This window comes from Eumetopias jubatus, unplaced genomic scaffold, assembly GCF_037043125.1.
Source record: "Eumetopias jubatus isolate StellerSeaLion01/CBP00866 unplaced genomic scaffold, mEumJub1_p1.0 scaffold_13, whole genome shotgun sequence".
NCBI classification, from domain to species: Eukaryota; Metazoa; Chordata; class Mammalia; order Carnivora; family Otariidae; genus Eumetopias; species Eumetopias jubatus.
Window position 1 is genome coordinate 7,123,608 of NW_028274819.1, and position 21,793 is coordinate 7,145,400.

At 56.4% G+C, this 21,793-nt stretch overlaps 1 protein-coding gene across 4 annotated transcripts; it reads right to left on the bottom strand.

The window, feature by feature from the left end:
* Window positions 1-4,492: 4,492 nt before the first annotated feature.
* CDC42EP2 (CDC42 effector protein 2) lies at window positions 4,493-10,254 on the bottom strand. Of its 4 annotated transcripts, none has more exons than XM_028118370.2 (3): window positions 10,173-10,244; window positions 9,305-9,529; window positions 4,493-5,862 (listed from the first exon to the last, which is right to left on the bottom strand). In XM_028118370.2, the coding sequence occupies exon 3, from the start codon at window positions 5,523-5,525 to the stop codon at window positions 4,881-4,883; it is 645 nt and encodes a 214-aa protein (XP_027974171.1). In that variant the 5' UTR covers window positions 5,526-5,862; window positions 9,305-9,529; window positions 10,173-10,244; the 3' UTR covers window positions 4,493-4,880. The 4 variants fall into 4 exon arrangements, with proteins under 4 accessions (XP_027974171.1, XP_027974172.1, XP_027974170.1 ...); XM_028118371.2 differs by having other exon boundaries at window positions 9,305-9,534; window positions 10,173-10,221; XM_028118369.2 differs by lacking the exon at window positions 9,305-9,529 and having other exon boundaries at window positions 10,173-10,254.
* Window positions 10,255-21,793: the final 11,539 nt, after the last annotated feature.

The following is a 21,793-nucleotide window of genomic DNA, read 5'->3' on the forward strand; positions in this document are numbered from 1 at the left end:
GACTCCCCCTGAGCAAGGAGCCTGATGTGGGACTAGAGCCCAGGTCCCTGAGATCATAACCTGAGCTGAAGGCAGACGCTTAACTGACTGAGTCACCCAGGTACCCTGGGGTGATTGTAATTGTCAAGGTTATTGTTGTAAAATAGGATTGTTAGTACCCAGTAGGGGCAGGGAGAAATAGAAATGAAACTCAGGGGATCTCCCTAATATTAATTTCGGGTAGTTAAGGGGAGACAAGCTCCTAGTTAGGTATTTAATTCCAATCTTACCAACTGAACAAACTAAAAAAACAGAGGAAATGAAAAAAAAAAATCCCTGCAGGGGGCAAGTACTTATTAAGAAATGCCACAACAGAATTTTAAAAGAACAACATAGAACTTCTCAAACTGAACAATACGATAATCAAAATTAAGAACACAATGAATCCTTTAAGCAGATTACCTATAGCTGAAGAGAGAACATAGAAGCTAGAAGCTGGATAGGCAGAAATTGTCCTTAATACTGCATAGAAAGACAAAAGAACAGAAAATACAGAAGTAGAGCAGAAACATAGTTATATAGAGAGATCTAACATACATTTAAAAAAAAGATGTTTTTATGAAATCAGCTCCATGCCCAGTGTGGAGCCCAGCGCAGAGCTTGAACTCACGATCCTTGAGATCAAGACCCGAGCTGAGACCAAAAGTCAGAGGCTTAACCAACTGAGCCACCCAGGCGCCCCTGAAAGATGTGAATCCATAGATTGAAGAAGCCAAATAAGACTGAATTGAGCTAAATAAAGACTTCATGCTGGAGTATTTGGGATGAAGTGTTACAATGTCTGCAACTTATTTTCAAGAGGTCAGGATAATAATTTTTATGGGCAAAGAGATAAAGCAAATGAGGCAAAATGGTAAAAATGGGCAAATCTGGATGAAGGTATATAGATGTACATTGTACTTGTCTTTCAGTATTTCGGTAGGATTAAAACGTTTCAAAATAAAACCTTTGGGGAAAAAGTCAATTCTATACAGGGAGAGCCACTAAAGACTCAGATTCTTTAAAAATGGAGGTCTGGGATGATCTGGACCTGGTAAAGAACCCTGAACCACCAAGATGCAGGCTGAAGGCAAAGGGAAGGGGCCCCTGGCTGGCCCAGTCAGTACAGTGTGCGACTCTTTATCCTGGGGTCATGGGTTCAATCCCCACGCTGGGGGTAGAGATTACATTAAAAAAAATAAAACCCTTAAAAAAAAAAGTAAAAGAAAATCTTTGAAGGCAAGGGGAATACGAACTGGATAGTGAAGCCATACCAGCTACATTTTGTAGAAAAAGTCTGTCGCTTTTACATATATTTCTCTTCTTGCTGTGTCAAGTATATTCTTACATATTTTAATTCTCCCATTCTTCTCTCCTTCTTTCCACTCTTGCATATAGGGTGTATTGGTGGTAATTAACTTTACAGCATAGTTCATAGTTTGCAAAACATTGAGATGGGTTGGTAAAAAAAAAAAACTGCAGGAGGGAGGAATGAACATCCGAGAATCCTGGCCTTGCAAGTGGGTGTGATCATGAACAAGATTTTGAGTTGTCTCCCTTTGGAAGAAGAGTGAATATATTTTTGACAGAAAGAGGAGTAGATGCATTATACTAGGGAGGCTTGTATTATCTTACGTTTATAGGAAGTAATGCACGGATGTTGGGCATCTCAAACAGCGGATGGTTGGGGACACTGGTCATTTCTTTGGCTGCCCAACAACTTCTTCTATTTTGGGGAGTTCCTTTTTGTGGGTGGTGTTTGGAGGGCACGGTGCCTGAGCAGCATTATACAAGCTGAAGAGGAAAGATCCTTCTCTTCACCCATGGCTACTTTGGTGCAAGCAAGTATTCCCAGTTTAGTGAATCTGACGCTTCAGGTGCCCTGCCTAGTTCCCTTTATCCAGCCTGACACAGTAGCCCCGAGTGGTTTTCCAGGGCCCTTGGGCAGGTGCCTGATGCAGGGTGGGTGGGGAGCAGTTCCAACGGACCCAAGACAGGCATGGCTTCTGTGACCTCAGCTCAGGTCCAGGGTGAGGTGCGGCCTTCCAGCTGGGCAAAGCTCTAAGGAAGGTTTGCTTTTTTTCTTGTCTTGCCTTTCCAAGGCATAAGGTACAAGCTTTTCAAGCACAGAGAGGGAGCCTGCAGGCAAGGAGCTGGGCTCTTCCGCTCCTCGCCCTTTGCCTTCACACTTTACCAGGGTCTGGGGTGGAACCCGTGTTGGGGGAGAGGGTTGCAGTCGAGTATAGGCTTCAGGGGCTCACAGACCTGGGTAAAATCCCACTACTGATAGTGAAACCCCTAATCTCTAATGATGGCAAAATTTTCCGACTAAAAAGACAAAGTTTAGTGGGGATGTAACATGATGCAGCTTCTATGGAAAATAAGACGGTGGTTCCTCAAGAAATTAAATATAGAATGACATAGTATGATCCAGTAATTCCACTTGTGCATATATACCCAGAAGAATGGAAAGCAAGGATTCAGGTATTTGTGCACCCATGTTCACAGCAGCATTATTCACAATGGCCCAGAGGTAGAGGCAACCAGGTGTCCACTGATGGATGCATGGATACACAAAATGTGGGATTGCAGACAATGACATATTATTCAGCCTTTAAAAGAAGGAAATTTCAACACATGGATGAACCCCGAAGACGTCAGGCTAAACGAAATAAGCCAATCACCGAAGGACAAATAGTGTGTGACTCCACTTACATCGGGTCCCCAGAGTAGTCATGTTCGTAGAGACAGGAAGTAGATGGTGGCTGCCAGGGGCTGGGGGAAGGGAGAGTGGGGAGTTAGTGTTTCATGGGTATGGAGTTTCACTTTGGGAAGATGAAGAAAGTTCTGTAATGGATGGTGGTGATGGTTGCAGAGTAACATGAATGTATTTAATGCCACTAAATCATACACTTAAACATGGTTAAAATGGTCAATTTCATATTGTATATATTTTAACACACACACGTAGCCCTGTGGCCAAGCAAAATGCCTCGGGGTCAAATTCAGCCCCCACTCTGGAATCTGACACAGGGAACGGAGGCAGGAGAGGCTGGGGGCGGGGTGGGGGTCTGGGATCCGCAGGGTCAGAATGATGCAGAAGAACCAGCGGAGAATGGAAGAAGGGGACAACCGAGGCTTGAACTTGTCCTCAGCCTCCCGCGTGGTCTGCACCAGACACAAGCCCCACCTTAGCACTCTCCCCTCCTCTGTCCCCACGTCGCCGCCCCGCCCAGGCCTCCTCATCCTGCAATGGCTTCTTCCTCTCCGACCTCGGTCCATCGTCCATTGGCCCGGGTGGTGACCCTCCTCAAACCTGGATCTGACCACGTGTCTCTCCTGCTTAAAACCCTCTGCAGCTCCCCGTTGCCTCTGCTCAGCCTTGTAAGCAAAGCTGTTCCCAGCTGACTCCAACCTGTTTTCACAGTCCTGCCTCTCCCGAGCTGGGTTCCTTTGTGTCCATAGCCACTTTTGAGTACCTTCCATGTGGCAGTTCATAAACCTTGTCCCTAATTTTTCCCACAACCCTGCAAGGTAGGTAGTCAACCCATTTTAGAGATGGAGAAACTGAGTCTCACACAGACTATGTCAGACCCAGAGATCTATGCTCTTCTCACCACTTGGTGGCTCCTCTGTCATTCACTCTGGTGCCTCCGTGCCTTTGCTTATGCACCAGCATACCTTAGCCTTCAGGTTTGGCTCAGAATCACATCTGACCATCTTAATGGGCCCTGACACCAGCGGCACCTCCGCCCCAGGCATTCTCGATCTTGTTTTCTTCATAGTCGTTCAACATGGTAGGAAATCCTCTTACTTGCTTACAAATTCAATATCCTTTTCCCACTAGAATCGAAGCTACAGGAGAGCAGGGATTGCATCTGTCTGATATCCCCAGCACCTGGAACGCGCTGGAGTGCCCTGTAGATGCTCATTAAATAGCGCTGACGAGCACCGTCGGATCCCTCCCGGCCCCAGGCCGGGCCCTCCCTCCTGCGTGCTCCCTTAGTCCTCTGAAGCTGGAGAAGCTGCTGGTCCCTTGCACTAGGGGTTATTCTTTCATTCTTGGGTCTCCCCCAATAGACCCCCGCAGCCTGGGCATGGCGCCTGGCTTACACCAGTGCTCAGCCACCTCTTGTAAACGCCAGAAGCAATCTTGCAATATCTCTCTCCAGTTGGCATTTGGTTGGTTCCTACTCCCAGATAGAAGCTTTCAAAGGCACGAAACCTTCTGGGAGTGGGGTCCCCCCCGCCCCCAGGTCAGCCCAGTTTGCAGAGACCGGTCTGTCTGCCGGAGGGGACCTAGGTCAAGGGTGCAGGGAGCACAACCACCAGCAGCAGCAAGTTTTATTGCGACCAGAATCGCCTGGTCATGTGAGGGGGATGGGCTGAGGGACATTCGGTCATCGATGCCATGTTCTCAGTCCAGGACACAGAGCCAAAGGTCTGGCTGGCTGTGCTGTGCCTCCACCCCCCCCACCCCCCCCCCCAATCAGGGCATCCCACAAGGATGAGGCAGAAGGCAGGTGGAGAGAGGAGTCCATCTTGGCAAAGCCTTCATCCAAGGGATGTGAGGGAAGGAGGAGCGGTTGGTGGTGGGGGTCCAGGTGGCCCAAGATGCTCAGGGCCCTTTGGGCTGACTTCTGCAGGTGTCCTTAGTGCGTTTTAGGGGAAAGCAATGAGGCACACTCTGCCCCTAGGGAGGTGCTGGGAAGGAGGGAAACAAAGGCTCAAAGAAAGAAATCACTGGCCAGCGACCACACAGTGGGACCTTGGGAATCCCGACTTCTAGACCAGGGCTGCATCGCTCCTCTGCCTCCCAGCATTCGCTCGATCCTGAGCACCCGGCCTGGCCAGCCTTGGTCCTACGTGGGGATCTGCATGTGGCCCAGGTCCTGGTCCATGATCTGGAGGACGTCATCCAGGATGGAAGGCCCCAGGTCCACGTGCAGGGAGAGCAGGGAGCTGGCATGGGACAGGAAGGGCTCCTCAGCCCCTGACTCGGGGGTCAGCCCGTTGTGGGCAGAGCCAGCCTCTGGAATTCTCCAGATGTCCACACTCCCTGCCTCTTGCGGGGAAGGCTGTGGGGAAGGCTGTGGGGTCTCCAGGTGCAGGCGAGGGGGTTTGGGTGGGGCCTGGGCTGTGGGCAGGGTGAGGGCCTGGGGCCCACCGATGACAGGGAGGGAGATGGCATTCTTGAGCAGAGGAGACGGCCCTTCGGGGAGCTCCCGCCCGCACAGCGTGGCGGTGCGGGTGAACTGGAAGGGGAGGTCGAAGGCGCCATCCTCCTCAGGTCCCTCGACCGCCGTCCCTGGCAGGAGGTGAAACTTGCCCTGCAGGAAGGAGATGTCACCGAACATGTCGCTGCCCCCGCCGCTGCCGATATGGATGGTGTGTCGGAAGTCCCCCAGCGGCGGGCTGATCATGTCCGACGACAGCAGGTCCCGTAGCTTCTCCTTCTTGCCCTTGCGGCTGCCGCGCTTCAGGTAGATGGGCACCTTGGTGGACATCGTGACCTCAGCACCCAGGCCTGGCTGCCGGCGCTGGGGGCGGTGCAGCCGTGGGGACCGCGGCCTCCTGCTGCCTCCTCTCACCGCCCTGGCCAGAGACACCAAGACCTCGCCGAAGGGCGAAGACTGCCGGGTGGGGTGTGACCAAAGTTGGCCCGAGGGATGAGAAAAAGAAAGAGTAATGATCAATGAAGTCAGAGGGCTGAGACAACGGAAAGTACTTTCTCCCGAAAGAGTCGAAAACGCTCTGGAAAATTAGCAGCCGCAAGGTGGAGGTCTCGCAGGTAGCAACGCTCTCCAGTCTTGTCCTCGTGAGTGTCTCCCGGGGACTGAGGAGCTGCAACACCAAAGGTCTAAGTCAGGGACAGAAGGACACGGAGGCATCCGCGTCATTCCTGGGGGCCCTGCGTCGGCCCCGGGAGCCCAGGTGGGGCCACTGTCCCATGGAAAGCCACGTTGGAAGAAGCGCCTGTTCGCTTACAGACTCACTGCCCCTTGGAGCCTGGATCACTAGCGCCGAGCCCCTCTCTCCTGACCAGTGGGGAAGCTGAGGCCCGGGAACCTGGGTGACAGGCCCAGAGTCATATCCCAAGTCCTGGCTCTGGTCTCCTGCCCTGGGTCTCCGGCTCTGCTCTTCGCCGTTGTCTGGGTACTCAGCCCCTACTGCACATCAACTGTGCCCCAAGACATAACAAGTGTCAAGTTTGTTGGCCGGGGCGGGGGGAGGGTCTCACAGACTCGTCTCTATCCCCTAGTTGACCAAGGAGAGAGATCTCGTAACCTCTGTCTCGCCCACCTGTCTGTGCCAGGCCTGGACACGCGGCAGGTGTTCAGCCAACAGGGAAAAATGTAGACACCTTCTGATCGGCCCAATCTCGTTCCACCTGGAAGTGGGGTCACATCGGAGTTCCCCCTTTTTCCTCCGGGTTAGCAGTTTCTAGCTGCCGGACCGAGTCTGACGTAGTTGCTGTCCCTCCACCCCACCCAGCACCTGAGTGTTAGATGGAGTGGAGGGTACAAATATCTTGGGGGGCTCTGCTCTGTGCCTGGCATTTTGCTGAGTTCCTTGCAAACACATCTCATTTAATCATTGCACCCACCCTCCTCTCATCCTCATTTAAACATCGCAGTCAGAACACATTTTGGAGGGATTTGCACAAGGCATTGCCGAGGGAGAGAAGAAAATGCAAAAGCATAGTCTGGAAGATTCCATTTCTGGGGCACCTGGGTGGCTCAGTCGGTTAAGCGTCTGACTCTTGGTTTGGCTCAGGTCACTATCTCAGGGTCGTGAGATCGAGCACTGCGTTGAGCTCCACGCTCAGCGGTGGGTCTGTTTGAGATTCTCTCCCTCTCCCTCTGCCCCACTCGAGCGCTCTCTCTCTAAAATAAATAAAATCTTAAAAAAAAATTCCATTTCTGACAGCAGTGACCAACTCCCCTCCCCCTCTGCCCCTTCCCCGTATATGCATGCATGTATGCATACCTACAGACACAGGTCTGCATAGGATTATATCTTACATAAAAAGAGAGAAGAATCTGGAAGGCCAGCACTGGGTTGTCATATGAGCTATGTAGACTGAGGTGGGGGGCAGGGAAGGGGTGTGGGGTCAGTGACATGGGAGGAAAGGTGTCCTCGATAAAAATTACCTATAATATTTGGTACTGTTACTATACAATGATATATGTAACTGTGAAAAGGATGGTTGCCAAAATGTTGGTGATGGTTCTCTCAAGGTAGCAGATTCAGATGACTTTGCCTTTTTTCTTCATACTTTTATAAGCTCAAAATCTTAATAATAAGCATGTGTTACTTAGGTGCACATATTATTTATGTAATCAGAAAAAAAACAAAGCTATTTTTAATGTGGAAAAAAATAAGTGCACTCTGGCAGGGTGTCATACTGGTTTAACAGAAAAAGGAAGCGTTGCAGGCCCTCCTTGGCGTTCCCACGGTGGGGGACGAGCCTCATACGTGGCTACGAGAGAGCCCAGATGTAGAACCTGAGCACAAAAGGCAAAGAAAAGAAATATGTCCAAGGTCATCCAGAGGGTAACCAGATGAGCACCCCTCCCCCACTGCCCCCTCCTCAGGCCGCCAGGGGCCGAGCAGGTAGGAAATTGGCCAGGAGGGGTGGAGCCAGCCACAGCTGGGAGCCCTGGCGGGTCCTAGCCCCCATTCTCCATCCTGGGCAGGGTGAGGAGAGAATGAGGGGCTGGCAGGAGGGAGCAGGAAGAAGGAAGGGGGATGCAGGAGAGGCAGAGTCCCAACTCCCAGCCCAGGCCCTCACTCAGGAAACCCCACCCCAGGACCGGACACCCCAGGTCAGTCACACATAGCCACAGAGACCGGACATCTTGCCCCTCCCTGAGCACCTGCAGTTTAACAGGAAACAAAGGAATGACTCTCCAGTGGCGGGATTCCAGCTAAGCTTGGAAGGAGCTGTGCGCAGGGTGGGGGAGGCAGTGGGTGCTGCGAGGTCCTGGGATCCCATCCCTCACTCACGGAACAGACCTTTCCCCGTCACCACCATGCCAGACCTGGGGGCATGCCAACACACACCCTACCTGACTCCTTGGTAGGCGAGCAGTCCTGGGGCAGCTTTCCTTCCTTTCCACTCATGAAGAGTGGGGCAGACTGGTGGGATTTGTCATCCCCCGCCCCATCACACAGGGCGCCAAGACAGCCTGAGTGTTTCCACAACAAATTGGGCGTCCCTGACAGCTGTCTCACTCTGAGCCAGATGTACCCACCCAGTTCCAGATGTGGGGAGAACTGGGGCTGGGGGGAAGGGTCGGGCCAGCGTCAGCCACCCGGGGGAGAGCTGGGAATTGCACTCATCAAGCCCCAAGCATTCAGATTTGGCAAGCGTGAGACCCCAGGCTCCAGCTGCCCTTGCACGGTTCCCATTTTAAAGCTCCCAGGCACAGCACGGTGGGCGTCACCACCGCCTTTTACAGAGGCAGAAGCTGAACCTCAGAGACCTTAATGTTGCTGAGGTCGCCCGGCTGGGAAGAGGAAAAGTGGGCCCTAGTACCCAGCCAGGTTCCTGTGGCTCTGATGCAGTGGGCCACCCAACCTCTGAAAACTGGGGAGCAGGAAAGAAACAGGCTCCCAGCTAGGCTGGGGCCACTCGGTCCCCAGGCCTCCTCCGTTTAAGTCCAGTTGGCTGCCCCTCTCCCCCAACTTGCAAGGATCCAGAGATATAAGAATGAGCTCTCCATGGGGACAAGGCTATGGGGGGCCGGAGGGGTGGCTTCCCCCAGAAGTGGGAGGAGCAGATGGGAGCTTGCCCTGGACAGGAGCCCTGGGCCTCCTTCAGAGAGAATGACTTCCGGGAGGCACAGCCCCTTCTGTCGCTAGGAGTACTAGGCCACTCCCCACCAACGGTGTTCAAAGAGCCACCCCTTGACCTTGAAATCAGGAGCCGGACCTTGAATCCATCTCCATCTGGGACTCACTCTGTGAACTTGGGCAAGACACTTCTCCTTTCTGGCCCTTACCTTCCCCATCTATAAAATTGGCTGACAAAGCCGTCACCAGAGGGCTCCTGGAAGACCCTACTGCCACAGTGCAAATGAGAGACGTACGACAGACAGGGTTAGGGGGGGTCCCTGTCAGCCCCGTCATTCACTCAGCAAATAGCTGTAGGGGCTTCCTCAAGCATTTTGGTTATCCGGGGACACTGCTCCGAACAAGACCAAAAACGAAAGCCTCCATCCTCCAACAGACCGTCTTCTCCCGCCTGCCCTGGAGGCAGCCTGCGCAGAGTCCCGCTCACCGGTGGCGGCGGGGAGTCTCCCGGGGTCCCTGTGCGGGGCGGCGCTCGGCTCGATGACCGCTAGGTGGCGCGCGCGCGCGCTCTGTCGCCCCGCATCTCGGAGGAGTCCCAGCGCGCATCGAAGTCTGGGGCGCGCTTCGGGCTCTGTCCAGGCAGGGGCCCCCCAAGGAGTGGCACGTTCGCGTATCAGATGCGGATCGTCTGATCTTCTTCTCTTGGGGTGCTCTGGTCTCACAACCAGACAGTAGGGGGGAAAAGGGACGATCGGGGATCTTGCCAGGGTCTCCAAGCTCTGGGAGGATCCTCCCCCGTGCTTTCCGGCCTGGGCGATGTCCGAGTGTCCGCTCGGCGCAGGGCCAGAGCTCGGACGAGCAGTCCCCCACCCCTGGCTCCCGCGGGTCCGGTTCCTCCGCCCCAGCTCGGGTTCCGGCGCCGACCCCTCCCCGCCCTCTGTCCGAGCGCCCAGCCTGGATCCGTTTCAGGACACTCGAGGCCGCGGCTAAAGATAGGAGGACACCTCACCATCGACTAAAAATACGACCCCCAGCTCGGGCGTGGACGCTGGGCGGCTGGAGGGCGCTCCCGCGTCCCGGGTGTGGGGCGGAGGCGAGGGCTCAGGGTGAAGGGCGGGACCACGAGTTCGGGTTCGGGATGCGCTGCGCCTCGCAGGCGGAGGGGGCGCGGGCGTGGCCGCCTGGACCGAGGCGCGGGCGGTTAACACCGTGGAGCCCGAGGCTCCCGGGAAAGGAACTGCGCGGGGGTGGCACGGGGGCCAGGACGCAAGCCGGGCCGGGGCGCCACGGGGATGGGCCTCTCAGGGGGCCCCCGGGAGTCGCGGACTGGCTGCAGAGTCCCGGCCCGAACTCACCTTGAGGCGCGCAGGCGGCGGACCCGCGGGCTGCGAAAGCTCGGGAGCTGGACCGCGCGGCTCTGGGACGCGATCCCGGCTGTGAACTCACAGTGAGGTCCGTGGCCCCTGAGGCCCCGCCCCTGGCCCGCGGAGCCAATGCCCGGGCAGCCCCCAATCAGGCCCCGCCCACGTCCCCGCCCCACTCAGGGCCTCGCCTGTGCTCCCCCTTACGTGGCGCGGCGCCCAGGTCCAGCAGCCGCGCGGGCGTGGGGTCCAGCGTAGGCTCGGGCGGCTGCAGGCCGGCCGGTTTCGGGTGCCCGGGCTGGACTCTGAGGACTCCGGCTGTGCCTGTCGGAACCAGAACTCTCAGTGTTCGAAGGGCCAAGGGGGCGGCAGCCGGAAGACCGAATTGTAGTTCTTCAGAATTCACCGAGCGTCCTTGGACCCGTTCCCTCCCTGGAGGGCTGGGTCTGGGGAGGCGCCGGCACGAGTGTAACTTCGGCGGCCACTAAGGGAATGAATGAGGCCTTGGAGGCACCCGAGTTAAAATATTAACAAACTTGCGAGAGCTTCAAGGAGTTTACCGCCCCCTAGCAAAGAGGGCGCGGGAGGGTGTGCAGGGAGAGTGGCCTGGACACGCCCGTTTGCCATCGGTTTAGGTGGCTTCCGGGGCGGGGGTGGAACCCATACTTAGACTCCTTCTAACTTTGTTTCATTCATTCATTCATTCATTCATTCATTCATTCATTCATTCATTCGGTACTAGAAACATTTATTGAAGGGCAGGCCCTGCACAGGGCGCGGGACATAGGCGGAAGGAACCTGCCCTCCCTCCGTTCAGTGATTCAACAGAGACTGAAGCATCTAGCAGGCACCTGCTGCTGTTCTTGTCGCTGGGAATTCAGCGTCCTAGGAAAGCCAGAAAACTGAAGCTCAGGGCCCTGATGGTGATCTGCTCGGCCTCAAAGGGCAAGACCTGTGGTCTTTGGGCCTTCCTCCTGCCTCAGGCTTCTCACCCAGCCACTGGCCTCCTTGCCCTGCCCTCCCTCCCACAGCACAGCCCTGGGAGGGGACCCCAGCTCTGTGCCAAGCCTTCAGCACTGCCTTTGAGCCATGGACCCAGGTGCCGTGCTGGCTCTGCTGCCCACTTCCTCTGTGGCCACAGGCAAAGGACAGTCACTTTCTGAGCCTCTTTGCCTGTAAAAGGAGAGTTACATGAGTCCCAAACAAGATAAGAAACCTGTGTGTGCTTTGTGGATGGGAACACAGCCCCCCCAGGGGCCACTTTCATGCAAACATTGGAACAGTCGATTTGAGGGACAGCAGGCTGGCCTCACCACCTGACCTGGAATGACTCCACTGATGAGAACTCCTGAGCCTGCAGGAATGTGGCTGAGGCACTGCCCCCTACCCTCTGCCCATCTGCTGAGAGTCCTCCTTTGGGGGAAGGAGGTTGGGAAGGGTCAAGAGCTCCATTCAGAGCTGGTGACAAAATAGAAAGTTGCAGGGATGGAAGTTTGGACAGGCAAAGACATCGGAGGCCACATGACACTGGGAACCAGTTCCAGAGAGGTTGGGGGGGCTACTGGGGAACATTGGGGGATGGGTAGAGAACAGTGGATTTGGCCCCCTCAGCCTGGCCCTAGCCCCTGCTCCCCTCCCTCAGCGACTAGGGAGCCATCTCTCCAGCCTGGCTGCCAGGCCAGGACTCCCAACCGGGGCCCAGAGTCATCGGGACCACCATCTGTGCTCTGGGGAAGACTGTTTTAAGTCCACCTGGATGTGACAAGGTTCCAGCTAAGTGCTGGCTCCCCATGCTGCTCAGTATACCCCTGCCATCAGCCAGAGCTCAGGGCCCGCCCGCGCAAAGCCTACATCCAAGGCATGATTGGGGCCTCGTGGTGGGTTCCGTGCTTGGCACAGAACCGCTCACTCAGGTGAACGGTTCATCCTCTTCATGCACAGATGAGGTTATGTCACTTGGCTGGGGCTGGAGGAATCCCTCAGGACCTGCTGACAGCTCCTCTCCTTGAGGTTTTGCTGAATAGGCAGGATCTTTGCGTACATACCCGGCAGCTGTGGAAGCCCTGCAATTAATGTGCATTTATGAAATGGGATTTCATTTGCTAAAATTGGCTTTTTTTACGCAACTTCTCAGGCTGTGTGTAAGGGCCTGAGTGTGGGCGGGGAGGCTGGGATCCTGGGCCAGGGGAGAGCCAGGGTGTCCTGCTTTTCTGACTCAACAGACAATCAGGTCAAATGTCCTCCCCCTGCCCCGCCTGCACCCCGTGTCCAGGCTCTAATACTTCTCAGCCAAGGCCTGGACTGTTCTCACTGGAAGGACTGCTGGACACGCTGGTGGCTGAAGGGGCAGGACCCTGAAGGGCGTTTGGGAGGGGTTAGAGGCAAGGAAGGCTACTGATGGAGAAATGCCTGGAATGGGCTCTTCAACTTCCTTCTCTTCCTCTGGGAGCTCTCCTTGGCCCGGAGATGGGTCTAGCTGGTTTCTCCCACCCAATGGCTGCTCCCCCCTCCCCCACAGGGCCCTGTAATCACCACACAGTGACTGACTCAGCCCTTCCTTCCCTTCCCAGCCCCTTCTTCCTGGAAATCATCTACGTCAGCAGCCTGAGCCCCCGTGGAGAGAGTCGGAAGCCCCCTCCTCCAAGGTTAAGTGGGGAAGATGGAGAGGCTGGCAGGGAAGGACCCCCAGGTTGGAGCCAGCGCTCCACTGCCCCACCTACCTGGGAAGCTAGGGCCCTGGGAGGCAGGTGGGGCAACGGTGACCAGTAGTCTGGGGGCAGGTCTGGGGGCAGGTCTGGGAGCGGAGGGTCACAAGGGAAGGGTAGTGATAATCTTGGGGGGATCTAGGGGGCCAGTGAGAAAAGACAAAGTACCTGGAAGGGGCTTCAGCACTCCTCCCGCCCAGGGCCACAGGGCAGCAGGGAGCTAGGCAGGAGCTCCATCCGCCCCTAGGAAGCCTCCTCCACCTCAGCCTGAGCTCAGTCTGCAGGGCCCCACGGCCTCAGCCAACCCCAGGTCTGGGTTGGATTTTTCCTTGATTGTTTCTTGTTTCCTTCCTCCCCTGGTCTCCTGCCAACTCTAGCCCTGCCCTCCCCACTCTTCACCCTCCTTTAGAGAACTCTGATCCGCCAGAGACTGGATTCCAGGTGAGAGTCCCCTTGGAGCTCCCCCCAGTTTCTGCCTCCGTCTTGAACCCCTCCTGGGGAGTTGGGTGTCAGGGCCTTGTGCGGGGACTTCCCTTTGGGTCTGGATTTTGGCCCCAGGCCTAGAACCATGGGGGTTTCCAGAGTGGTGACAGCTCTGTCCTAGGAGGGACCAGCCCAGGCACTTCCCCCAGAGGCCTCTGGGAGCATCCGAGCCGCACGGCTGTCCTTTGGCCTGGGGCACACAGAATCAGCAGGGGCAGTCTTCAGCACTTCCCACCTCCTCAAGACACCCTGTCACTGTTCATTTTGAAAACTCATATTTGATTCTACGTCTTGCCTATGGTTATGCTGGACTAGCGAAGACGCAGGTGGCCAAGGCTGGTCCCCGGCTTGCAGGGAACAGATAACCCCAAATGAAACAAATAGCTGATGCTAAAACAACACATTCTGTGCCATAAAGGAGGTCCTCCAGGGTAGAGGCTGGCTCTGACTCACCTCTATCTATCCCAGGCCAGTGTGGATGAGGCTCAATCAGTGATGAGGATCGAAAGAAGAACTAAAAAGAACAGAAATGAGAAGGATTTGTTTTGCTAGAGGTGAGGAAGCAGATGGGAGTGTTAAGAAAACTTCAAGGAAGAGGTGATATTTGAGCAGGGTGTTAACGGACGAATAGGAGTTCGCCAGGCAGGGAAAGGGAAAGATGTTCCAGAGGGAGCGGGCAGAGGCAAAGGCAAAAGTCAGGGAGAATACAAGTAGATGCATGGTGTGATCGGGGAAACAAGAGATACCCAGTGGACCATGGCATAGGAGAGGGGGCAAGTCCAAGAGGGTAGTGGGTGAGCACTGTCTTTCTTGTCCAGCATGCATCCCTCTTACTCTGGTGACCACCACTCTGTTTTCCAGAGTCTCCAGTGTGACTAGCCCCACCCCCAAGGCAAAAGTCTCCCTCTTAGCCCTGTCCCCCGGGCAGACAACCAGCATTATCAGCTTCTTGTAAACACTTCTGGAGATACTCTTTGCCTGTGCAAGCAAAGCCCCTCCCATCCTTTCTACACAAATGGCAATATCTAGGTGAGTAGGGCCCCCCAGGTCCGGCAGGCCCTGGGGGGAGGACAGGCTCTACGTAATGTCAGAGGCAGTGGAGGTGACCCCCGGGGCATCTGGGAAACTGCGTCTCATTGAGCCTCTGCCCTTCCTGTTGTTCTGCACCTTGCTTTTCTTTCAGTTAACATTACATGTATGACCACCCCATATCAGTACACAGAAAGTGTCCTCAGTTTCCCTTTTTTGCTGCTGCCTAGCGTTCCAGGGTGTCATGGTATACCTAAGTCGTTCTCAGCCGGCCATCCTTTCGGTTTTTCCCAGCCCTTTCCTATGAGAAGCAGGGCTCCGTGAGTCACCTTGTACAGCTGCCCATTCACACACACGTGAGCACAGGCTGTGGAATAATTGTTACGTGCTTGGGGGGGGCGGTGCAAGGACACGCGCTGTTGTCACTGGTCAGCTCTGTATGCTGGTTCTTCCAGGGGATGTGCTGGGTACCAGGCCCTGGCACAGACCGCGGGGCCCCTCCCTCCCCAGCCTCCCCAAGCGCCTGGTTCTGGAGCTCTTTGATCTCTGCTAGCCTGCAAGGGAAAACTAAACCTAGCCAAAGGAGCCTCCGTGTAGCTTTAGTGTGTGTTTCTCTTATGCGAAGTGAGTTTAGCCGCCTTTTCCTTGGCTTCGGGGCCATTCCTCGTTCCTTCTCCGTGGACTGGCTGCACGGTTTCACTTAGGAAAGTCGCTTCGGAAAGGGGCACCTGGAGGGAGGCCTGACCGGAGGCAGGGGCCACTCTGGGGACAGTTGGTTCAGGAAAGAGACGGAACTTGGCTCTGAGCTGTGGCGTAAAAGCCAGAGTTGAGGATAATAAAGTAGAAAGATTGGAATTTGGTGACAGACCGGCCACGGGGCCCACGGAGGGGGGAGGAGAAGGGGGGCGTGGAGCCCAATCCAGGGTGATGACTCAGGGTGGAGTGGGTGGGGGAGGGAAGGGAGGACGGTGTGGCCCCAAAGGAGATGGAGGATTCTGGGGGTGAAGATGATGTGCCTCCTGCCCTTTCTCCACCCCACATGCCCCTGCTTACACACTTCTGGGTCCACAGTCCCTGGGCAGGGCCCCGGCTGCCGCCTCTCCCTTGGCCGCAGGGGCAGCCCCCTTGCACGTGCTCCGCCCCTCACCTCACCTGGCCACCTCCCTGGGGCGCATCCTGCAGCTCTCAGCTGTGGCATCTTTCCCCCAGGGAAGTCTTCCGCACCCCCAGCTGATGTCAAGTCCCCTTGTGATCCCTTGGAGAAACTCCGGACCACTGTCCCCTCTGTGCTGTCAACTGATTCACGTCCGCCGCCAACCCCCCCCCGCCACGCCCCAGTAGCCACCAGCGTCTCCCCAGAGTGCGTGCAGCATAGCAGATAGCTGACGAACAAGCAAACGAATGGATCTGCGAATGAAGGACATGAGGCTGGGGATGGCAGGAAGGGGGCGTGTCAGAGACGGGGTTTAGGAAGTAAGAGCCAGGAGCCAAAGACTTCTCTGCGGGCCCCGCCCTGGCGCCCCCTCTGCGCTCGGCCCGGCTTTGGTTTTCTCCACAGCATCTGCCTGCATCTGGGCCTGGTGTTTGCTTGTTTGCGGTTTCTGCACTGGAGCGGGGCTCTGGGGGGAGCAGGCATTGTCTGCTCGGTTCCCCTCTGCAGCCCGGTCCCATCCCGACACGGAGTCGGCCCACAGCCAGCGTTTGCCAACAGGAGCAAGCGTGGGAAGTGATGGGCTCGGGCTCCAGGTCCGCACACCAAAGGCAGAGGCACTCCTGCTTCCTCCTCTCTGGGCGCCTGTCTGGGAAGGTGGAAGGGAAGGCATTCCTTCTGCAGGTATCTCCCGTGGGCCTGCTGCCCGCGATGTCCTCTACTGGGATGGGACAGGCTCCCTGCTCTCAGGAAGCAGGCATCCTGATGGATTCCTGGGGAGGGGGTTACCACAGGACGGGACATGGAGAACAGAGTGGAGGGGCCAGATCACTGTGTGTATATTTTCAATGAAAGTAATCCGTGCACACGGCAAAAGATTTCAAATGCGCTATGAGCATGGACATGACAATTAATTCTCCGAGTCCTCCTGCCCCTGCCCCCTAGCCCTTCCATACCCATCCCCAGAAGCAAACCACTGCTACTAGACGTGTTCTAAGGGGCAGAGCATTTGAAGGGGACGGAGTCCTCAAGGGGAACGTGGGCCTCGGGAAGGACCTGTGGGAATCAGGAATGGCCGTGCCTTCTAGACCCTGGCCTAGCTCTCCTCCTGCTCCCGGAGCAGAGAAGCCAGGAGGGTGCTGCTGCCTGCTTCCAAGGAGAGCCGCTGCCCTGAGGGGCCGCCTCTGCCAGCCCGGCATCTCCCCCTTCCCCCTCTTCCGGGGTGGAGGGGGGCTGCTGACTCAACCCTTGAGCAGATGCTTCAGGCCCTGGGAAGATCGGGGAGTGATGGAGCAGGCAGAGGAGACGGGGCTCGGCTGGGCCCTCCGGGAGCAGCGCACAGGGACCAGGGGTCAGCAGGGTCGTGGGGCAGCAGCTGTCCCAGAGACCTCCGAGGGGCCCCTTGGCCCAGGCCGCCGCAGGCCTCTCAGCTGTCAGGCGGGCTCCAGGAGGGCGGGGAGCCCGGAACGTGAGGAGGAGGGTGGGTTGGGTGGGGGAATCGGGAACTGGCCATGGGCCCAGGTGGGTCCAAGGGCAGGCTGGCCCCTGGGGCCCTTGGCATTTTTCGGGCAGACCCGGAGGGGGCAGATAGGCCTGGCTGCTCAGGGATAGAGGGGTGACAGAGGGGCCCAAAAGCCTGAGGGCAGCTGATTGAGTCCTGCCTCGGTGACTCCAGACTGGGAGGCCAGGAGTGTCAGCTTCACCTCCAGCTCGCCCCTCCTCCGCCAGACCCCCAGGACCTCACGGTTCTCCAGCTTTTGAGTGCGGTGAGCTTTACGCAGGCCACTCCACTCCCAGATCAACCAGTCCACAGTCCAGTTCCCACCCCTCACCAGAGTGCAGCTCCAGCCCAATAGCCATTTGGGTGCCCCCTTTGGTCCCAACTTGCCCCCAGTAGTCCCAGGCACCTCCCAAACACCTCTCCTCCGACCCCCGACCCCCTGTGCTCCCAGGCACCTGGGCTGCTACCTGCAACTCCTTCTCAGTCTGTCCTTGTCGTGTACCAAGTTGGTCAGCGTGGCAGGATGGAGAGAAAATGGGTTTGGAGTTAAAATCCCAGTTCCATCACTTACTTAGGCCGGTGATCTCCAACCTCTTAGCACCTGCCAGCAGGGTTTGTTGAGAGAGTTAGATGTGATCTCTATATCAAAGTACATACAGCATGTCCTCAGAAATGTTAACTCCCTTGCCTTCCTGAGCTGTGTTTTCTCTGTCTGTCCCCGGCAGTCATCCCAAACCTGCTGTCCCGGATCAGGCCCTCATTGTTTTGGTTGCAAATGACAGAAAATTTAATTCCAACTAGTTTAAGAAAGAAAGAACGGGGTGTATTTGTGGCTTAGCTTTTGAGGGGTGGGGGCTAGCTTCATCAGAGCTCAGACAACGTGGCCTGGTGCTGACATCTCCCTCTCTAACTCCTGGCAATGTGTCCTCTGGTTTAGTCCCTATTCAGGATGGGTTTCCCCTCATTGTGGCAAGATGGCTGCAGCAGCTCCACTCTCGCGGCCGTGTCTTTTCTACCACTCCTGCAGAAGTCCTGGAGTCACGGTGTTTGGACTATCCTTGGTCTTGCTTACCCCTGGCCATTCACTGAGGCCAGGGAGGGGCAATGTGCTGCTTGGTTTAGGCCAGGGAGGAGTTTGGAGGAGCGGTGGTTCCCCACAGGGAAATCAGGGTACTGTTTCCATGGGAACAGAGAGTGGGTACCAGGTGGCTCTGTCTTCTGATAGCTCTTAGAGTGTCTCTGGCCTCCAGCCTCTCCCAGCTTCACTTTGCCCTTTGCGGCACCGCCAGGCCTTCCTAAGATGCAAGTTCCTTACTGTCCTCCTGCTCTACTCAGAAGCCTCCAAAAGTTCCCTGGGATGAATCAAGTCCAAACTCCTTTGCCAGGCATTCCTGACTTCACAGTCTGGCTCCAGGGCTCTGTTCCCGGCCCATCACTTTTTTTTTTTTTTAAGATTTTATTTATTTTTTTGACAGAGAGAGACACAGCGAGAGAGAGGGAACACAAGCAGGGGGAGTGGGAGAGGGAGAAGCAGGCTTCCCACGGAGCTGGGAGCCCGATGTGGGGCTCGATCCCAGGACCCTGGGAACATGACCTGAGCTGAATGAAGGCAGACGCTTAATGACTGAGACACCCAGGCGCCTCTGCCCATCACTTCTTTTTTCCCCCTCTGCCCCTCTCTTTCTTCCTCTTGTCTTCCTCTTTCCTTGCATTCCCTTCCCCCATAACCCTCAAGTCCCTTCCCCACCATGCCGGGGTATGTAATGAGAGCACTGAAGACAGATGTTCCAACACTGGAGCATCATTCATAACAGCCAAAATGTGGAAACAGCTCCACTGTCCATCACCTGATGAGTGAAGAAAGACAACACTGTCTATTTGCACAAGGGAATAGTACTCAAACAAGGGGAGAAAGGAAATGAAATTCTGACCCCTGCTACAACGTGGATGGCCCTTGAAAACATCATGCTCAGAGAAAGAAGCCGGACGCAGAGGACCACATATTATATGATCCCATTTGTGTGATGTGTCCAGAACAGACAAGTCTGTTGAGGTGGAAAGTAGGTCTGTGTTTTCCAGGGGGTGGGGTGGGGAGCGACTGCTAATGGGGATGGGGTTTCTTTTAGAAGTGAGGAAAATCTGGAATTCGATAGTTATGATTTCTTTTTATTTATTTGACAGAGAGAGACACAGTGAGAGAGGGAACGCAAGCAGGGGGAGTGGGAGAGGGAGAAGCAGGCTTCCCGCGGAGCAGGGAGCCCGATGCGGGGCTCGATCCCAGGACCCCGGGATCACGACCTGAGCTGAAGGCAGACGCTTAACGACTGAGCCACCCAGGCGCCCGATAGTTATGTTTATACATTGTGAATGTACTAAAAACCACTGAATGGTATACACTAAGACGGTAAAGTTGATGCTGGTCGTGTATCTCACTAATTTTTAAAGTGTTAAAAAAAAAAATCTATCCCCATCCCCACCCCAGTCAGTCGAGACCCTTCATGGCTAGTTAGCAGGCTCAAGTGTGGAGGAAGACGCCTTCTCGGGAGGGCTCAGCCAGGAGCCCCGAGGTCAGGGGAAAGGAAACGTGTACTAAACAGAAGTGAAAAATCAGCCCAGAAGGCTACTCCCAGAACCAGGGGAAGCTGCAAGATGGGCTGAGCCAGGCTGGGTGACCCCGGGTCAAGGGAAAGGAAACGCCAAGCCCAAAGTTGCTGCAGACACAGAGCAGGATGGAGGCCCCAAGGAGCAGAGTCATGGCCCTGCCCCAGCCCTCCTCTGGCTGCCCCCACCGCCCCAGTCCCCTGGCTTCCTTCTTAGAACCCACTGGGGTCACCCTCAGCAGCTCTCCCTTGACCTTCCTGGGGACAGAGCCCAAATCTTAAAGGGTGGCCATGCAGGGGTGAAGGGAGGGCAGCCGCAGGCTCCACCAGCACCAGCGAGTGAGGAAGAGGTGGCGACCCTGGGCGGGGCATGAGGGCTGGGGCATCCAGACGTGGAACTTGGTAAGAGCACAGGGACTTTGTTTGCTCAGAACCATCGGCTCCACCCTTAGATCTGTGTCTCAAGGGCACAGGCACAACCAGGACCAGGGGAGATGCCACCGAACAAAAGGGGGTTCTGAAGCAGGAGTGTCTCAGGAGTCCTGGCCCAGCTCCGGCTCCTCGGCTTCCTCCACCCTCCCTCCTCAAGCCTTACTCGAGGCCGATGCCCCAGCACGGGCAGGTGCAAGAGCCCTCCATGAGCACAGAGGGACAGCCATTCAGGAAATTAGTGGCCCAGCTGAAAAGGGGTCTAGGAGCAGCCAGTTGGCAGATGCCGGGCACCGGCTTCCTGATACGAGCAAAAGGGAACCGTCTTGGGGCAGAGAGGCGCTCGCCTGCCAGAGCTGTCTGCAATCTGGGGTCCGCAGCCTGCTTTCCGTTTGAGTTTTAAATGCCTGCTCAGAGCCCTCCAGGATCACTTCCAACAGTCACACGACTCGTCTCCAGGCAACAGGCTCGGGCTCCCATTCATGCTGAGCTCCAGCTTTCTCACCACTGCCTCCCTCCGCCCTGCACACGCCTCCCCCCAGGATGCAGAACCGTCCTCCCCCCCCCACCAACTGCCCCATCCCACGGGGACTCTGGATCTTGCTGAGTCTGTCGTAAGGGGAGAGGGGCCTTTGTACCTTGCCAAGGGGGGACCATGACATGGCGATTCCCCACAAAGCTTCTTCAGCAACACGGGTGTAATTGCCATGCATGGAGGAACCACGCATGGGCTCACACGATAAGGGCCCGGAGCCTGGTTTATCGCGGCCCAGGGCCCGCTGGTTAATAGTCCCAGGCAAGGGTTTTCCAAGGCAAGGGTTGTGGGGTGGAGGGCAGGGTTTTAGCGGACATTGGGGTTGGTGGAAATACAAAGGTTCTTCTTGAACCGGGGGACCACAGCTGTCTGAGGTTTGGGAGAGGGGCCCGGGCTCCCAAAATGGCACATCCGGAGACGAAGTCACTGGGTGCTTCCCATGCGGGGGGATCTTCAGAGGGAAGAAAATCAGCTCCCCAAGCTGGGGCTTGTCTCTGGTTCTTGTGTTCAGAGGAGGCGCCTATAAAATGAACGAGACAAAACCGCAGCTGCTTGTTTTCAAAGGGAGACCAGTTTCTCCCAAACCCGGTTGGATCTGCCGTGGATTCCACTGTCTGAGGTGGGAGGCAAAGGCTGGACACTGCTCCGTCACCTATTTATCTCTGACTCAGGCCAAAGGCATCACACCCGCCGCTGAGTCGGGCCCTTCGGGCTTGGCTTTGGCACAGGACGCAGGACAGCCTGCCAGCTTTGGGCAAAAACCCGGTCCATGGTTGGCCAGTGACGGCCTCTCCCCAAATGCCGGGACACACGGGACGTTTGGGGACCCTAGAGGGCCCCGCCTGGCCAAGTGCTCTGGGCTGTGGGCGAGCCCCGCATGCTGTGCAGCTTGGCAGGGTTGGCCCTGGGGAATCCAGCTTTGGCAGGGTTCCGTGCGGCCGCCCCCTCCAGATGGAGAGGTCAGGCTGGGACCACAGCACACAGGCGAGTGCTGTGCGGGGAGGGCCAGGCGCGCAGCCAGCTGCTCGCTCTGCAGCCCGGCTCCATGGCCCCCGCCCAACACACCTCCTCAGCACCGAGGCCACGGGGGCCTGGGGAGGACCAGGCTTGCGGCTGGATGGAAACCCAGTGACAGATGCTCTGCCTTCACTGGGCACAGGTCAAGGAGGCAATGTTCTTTGTT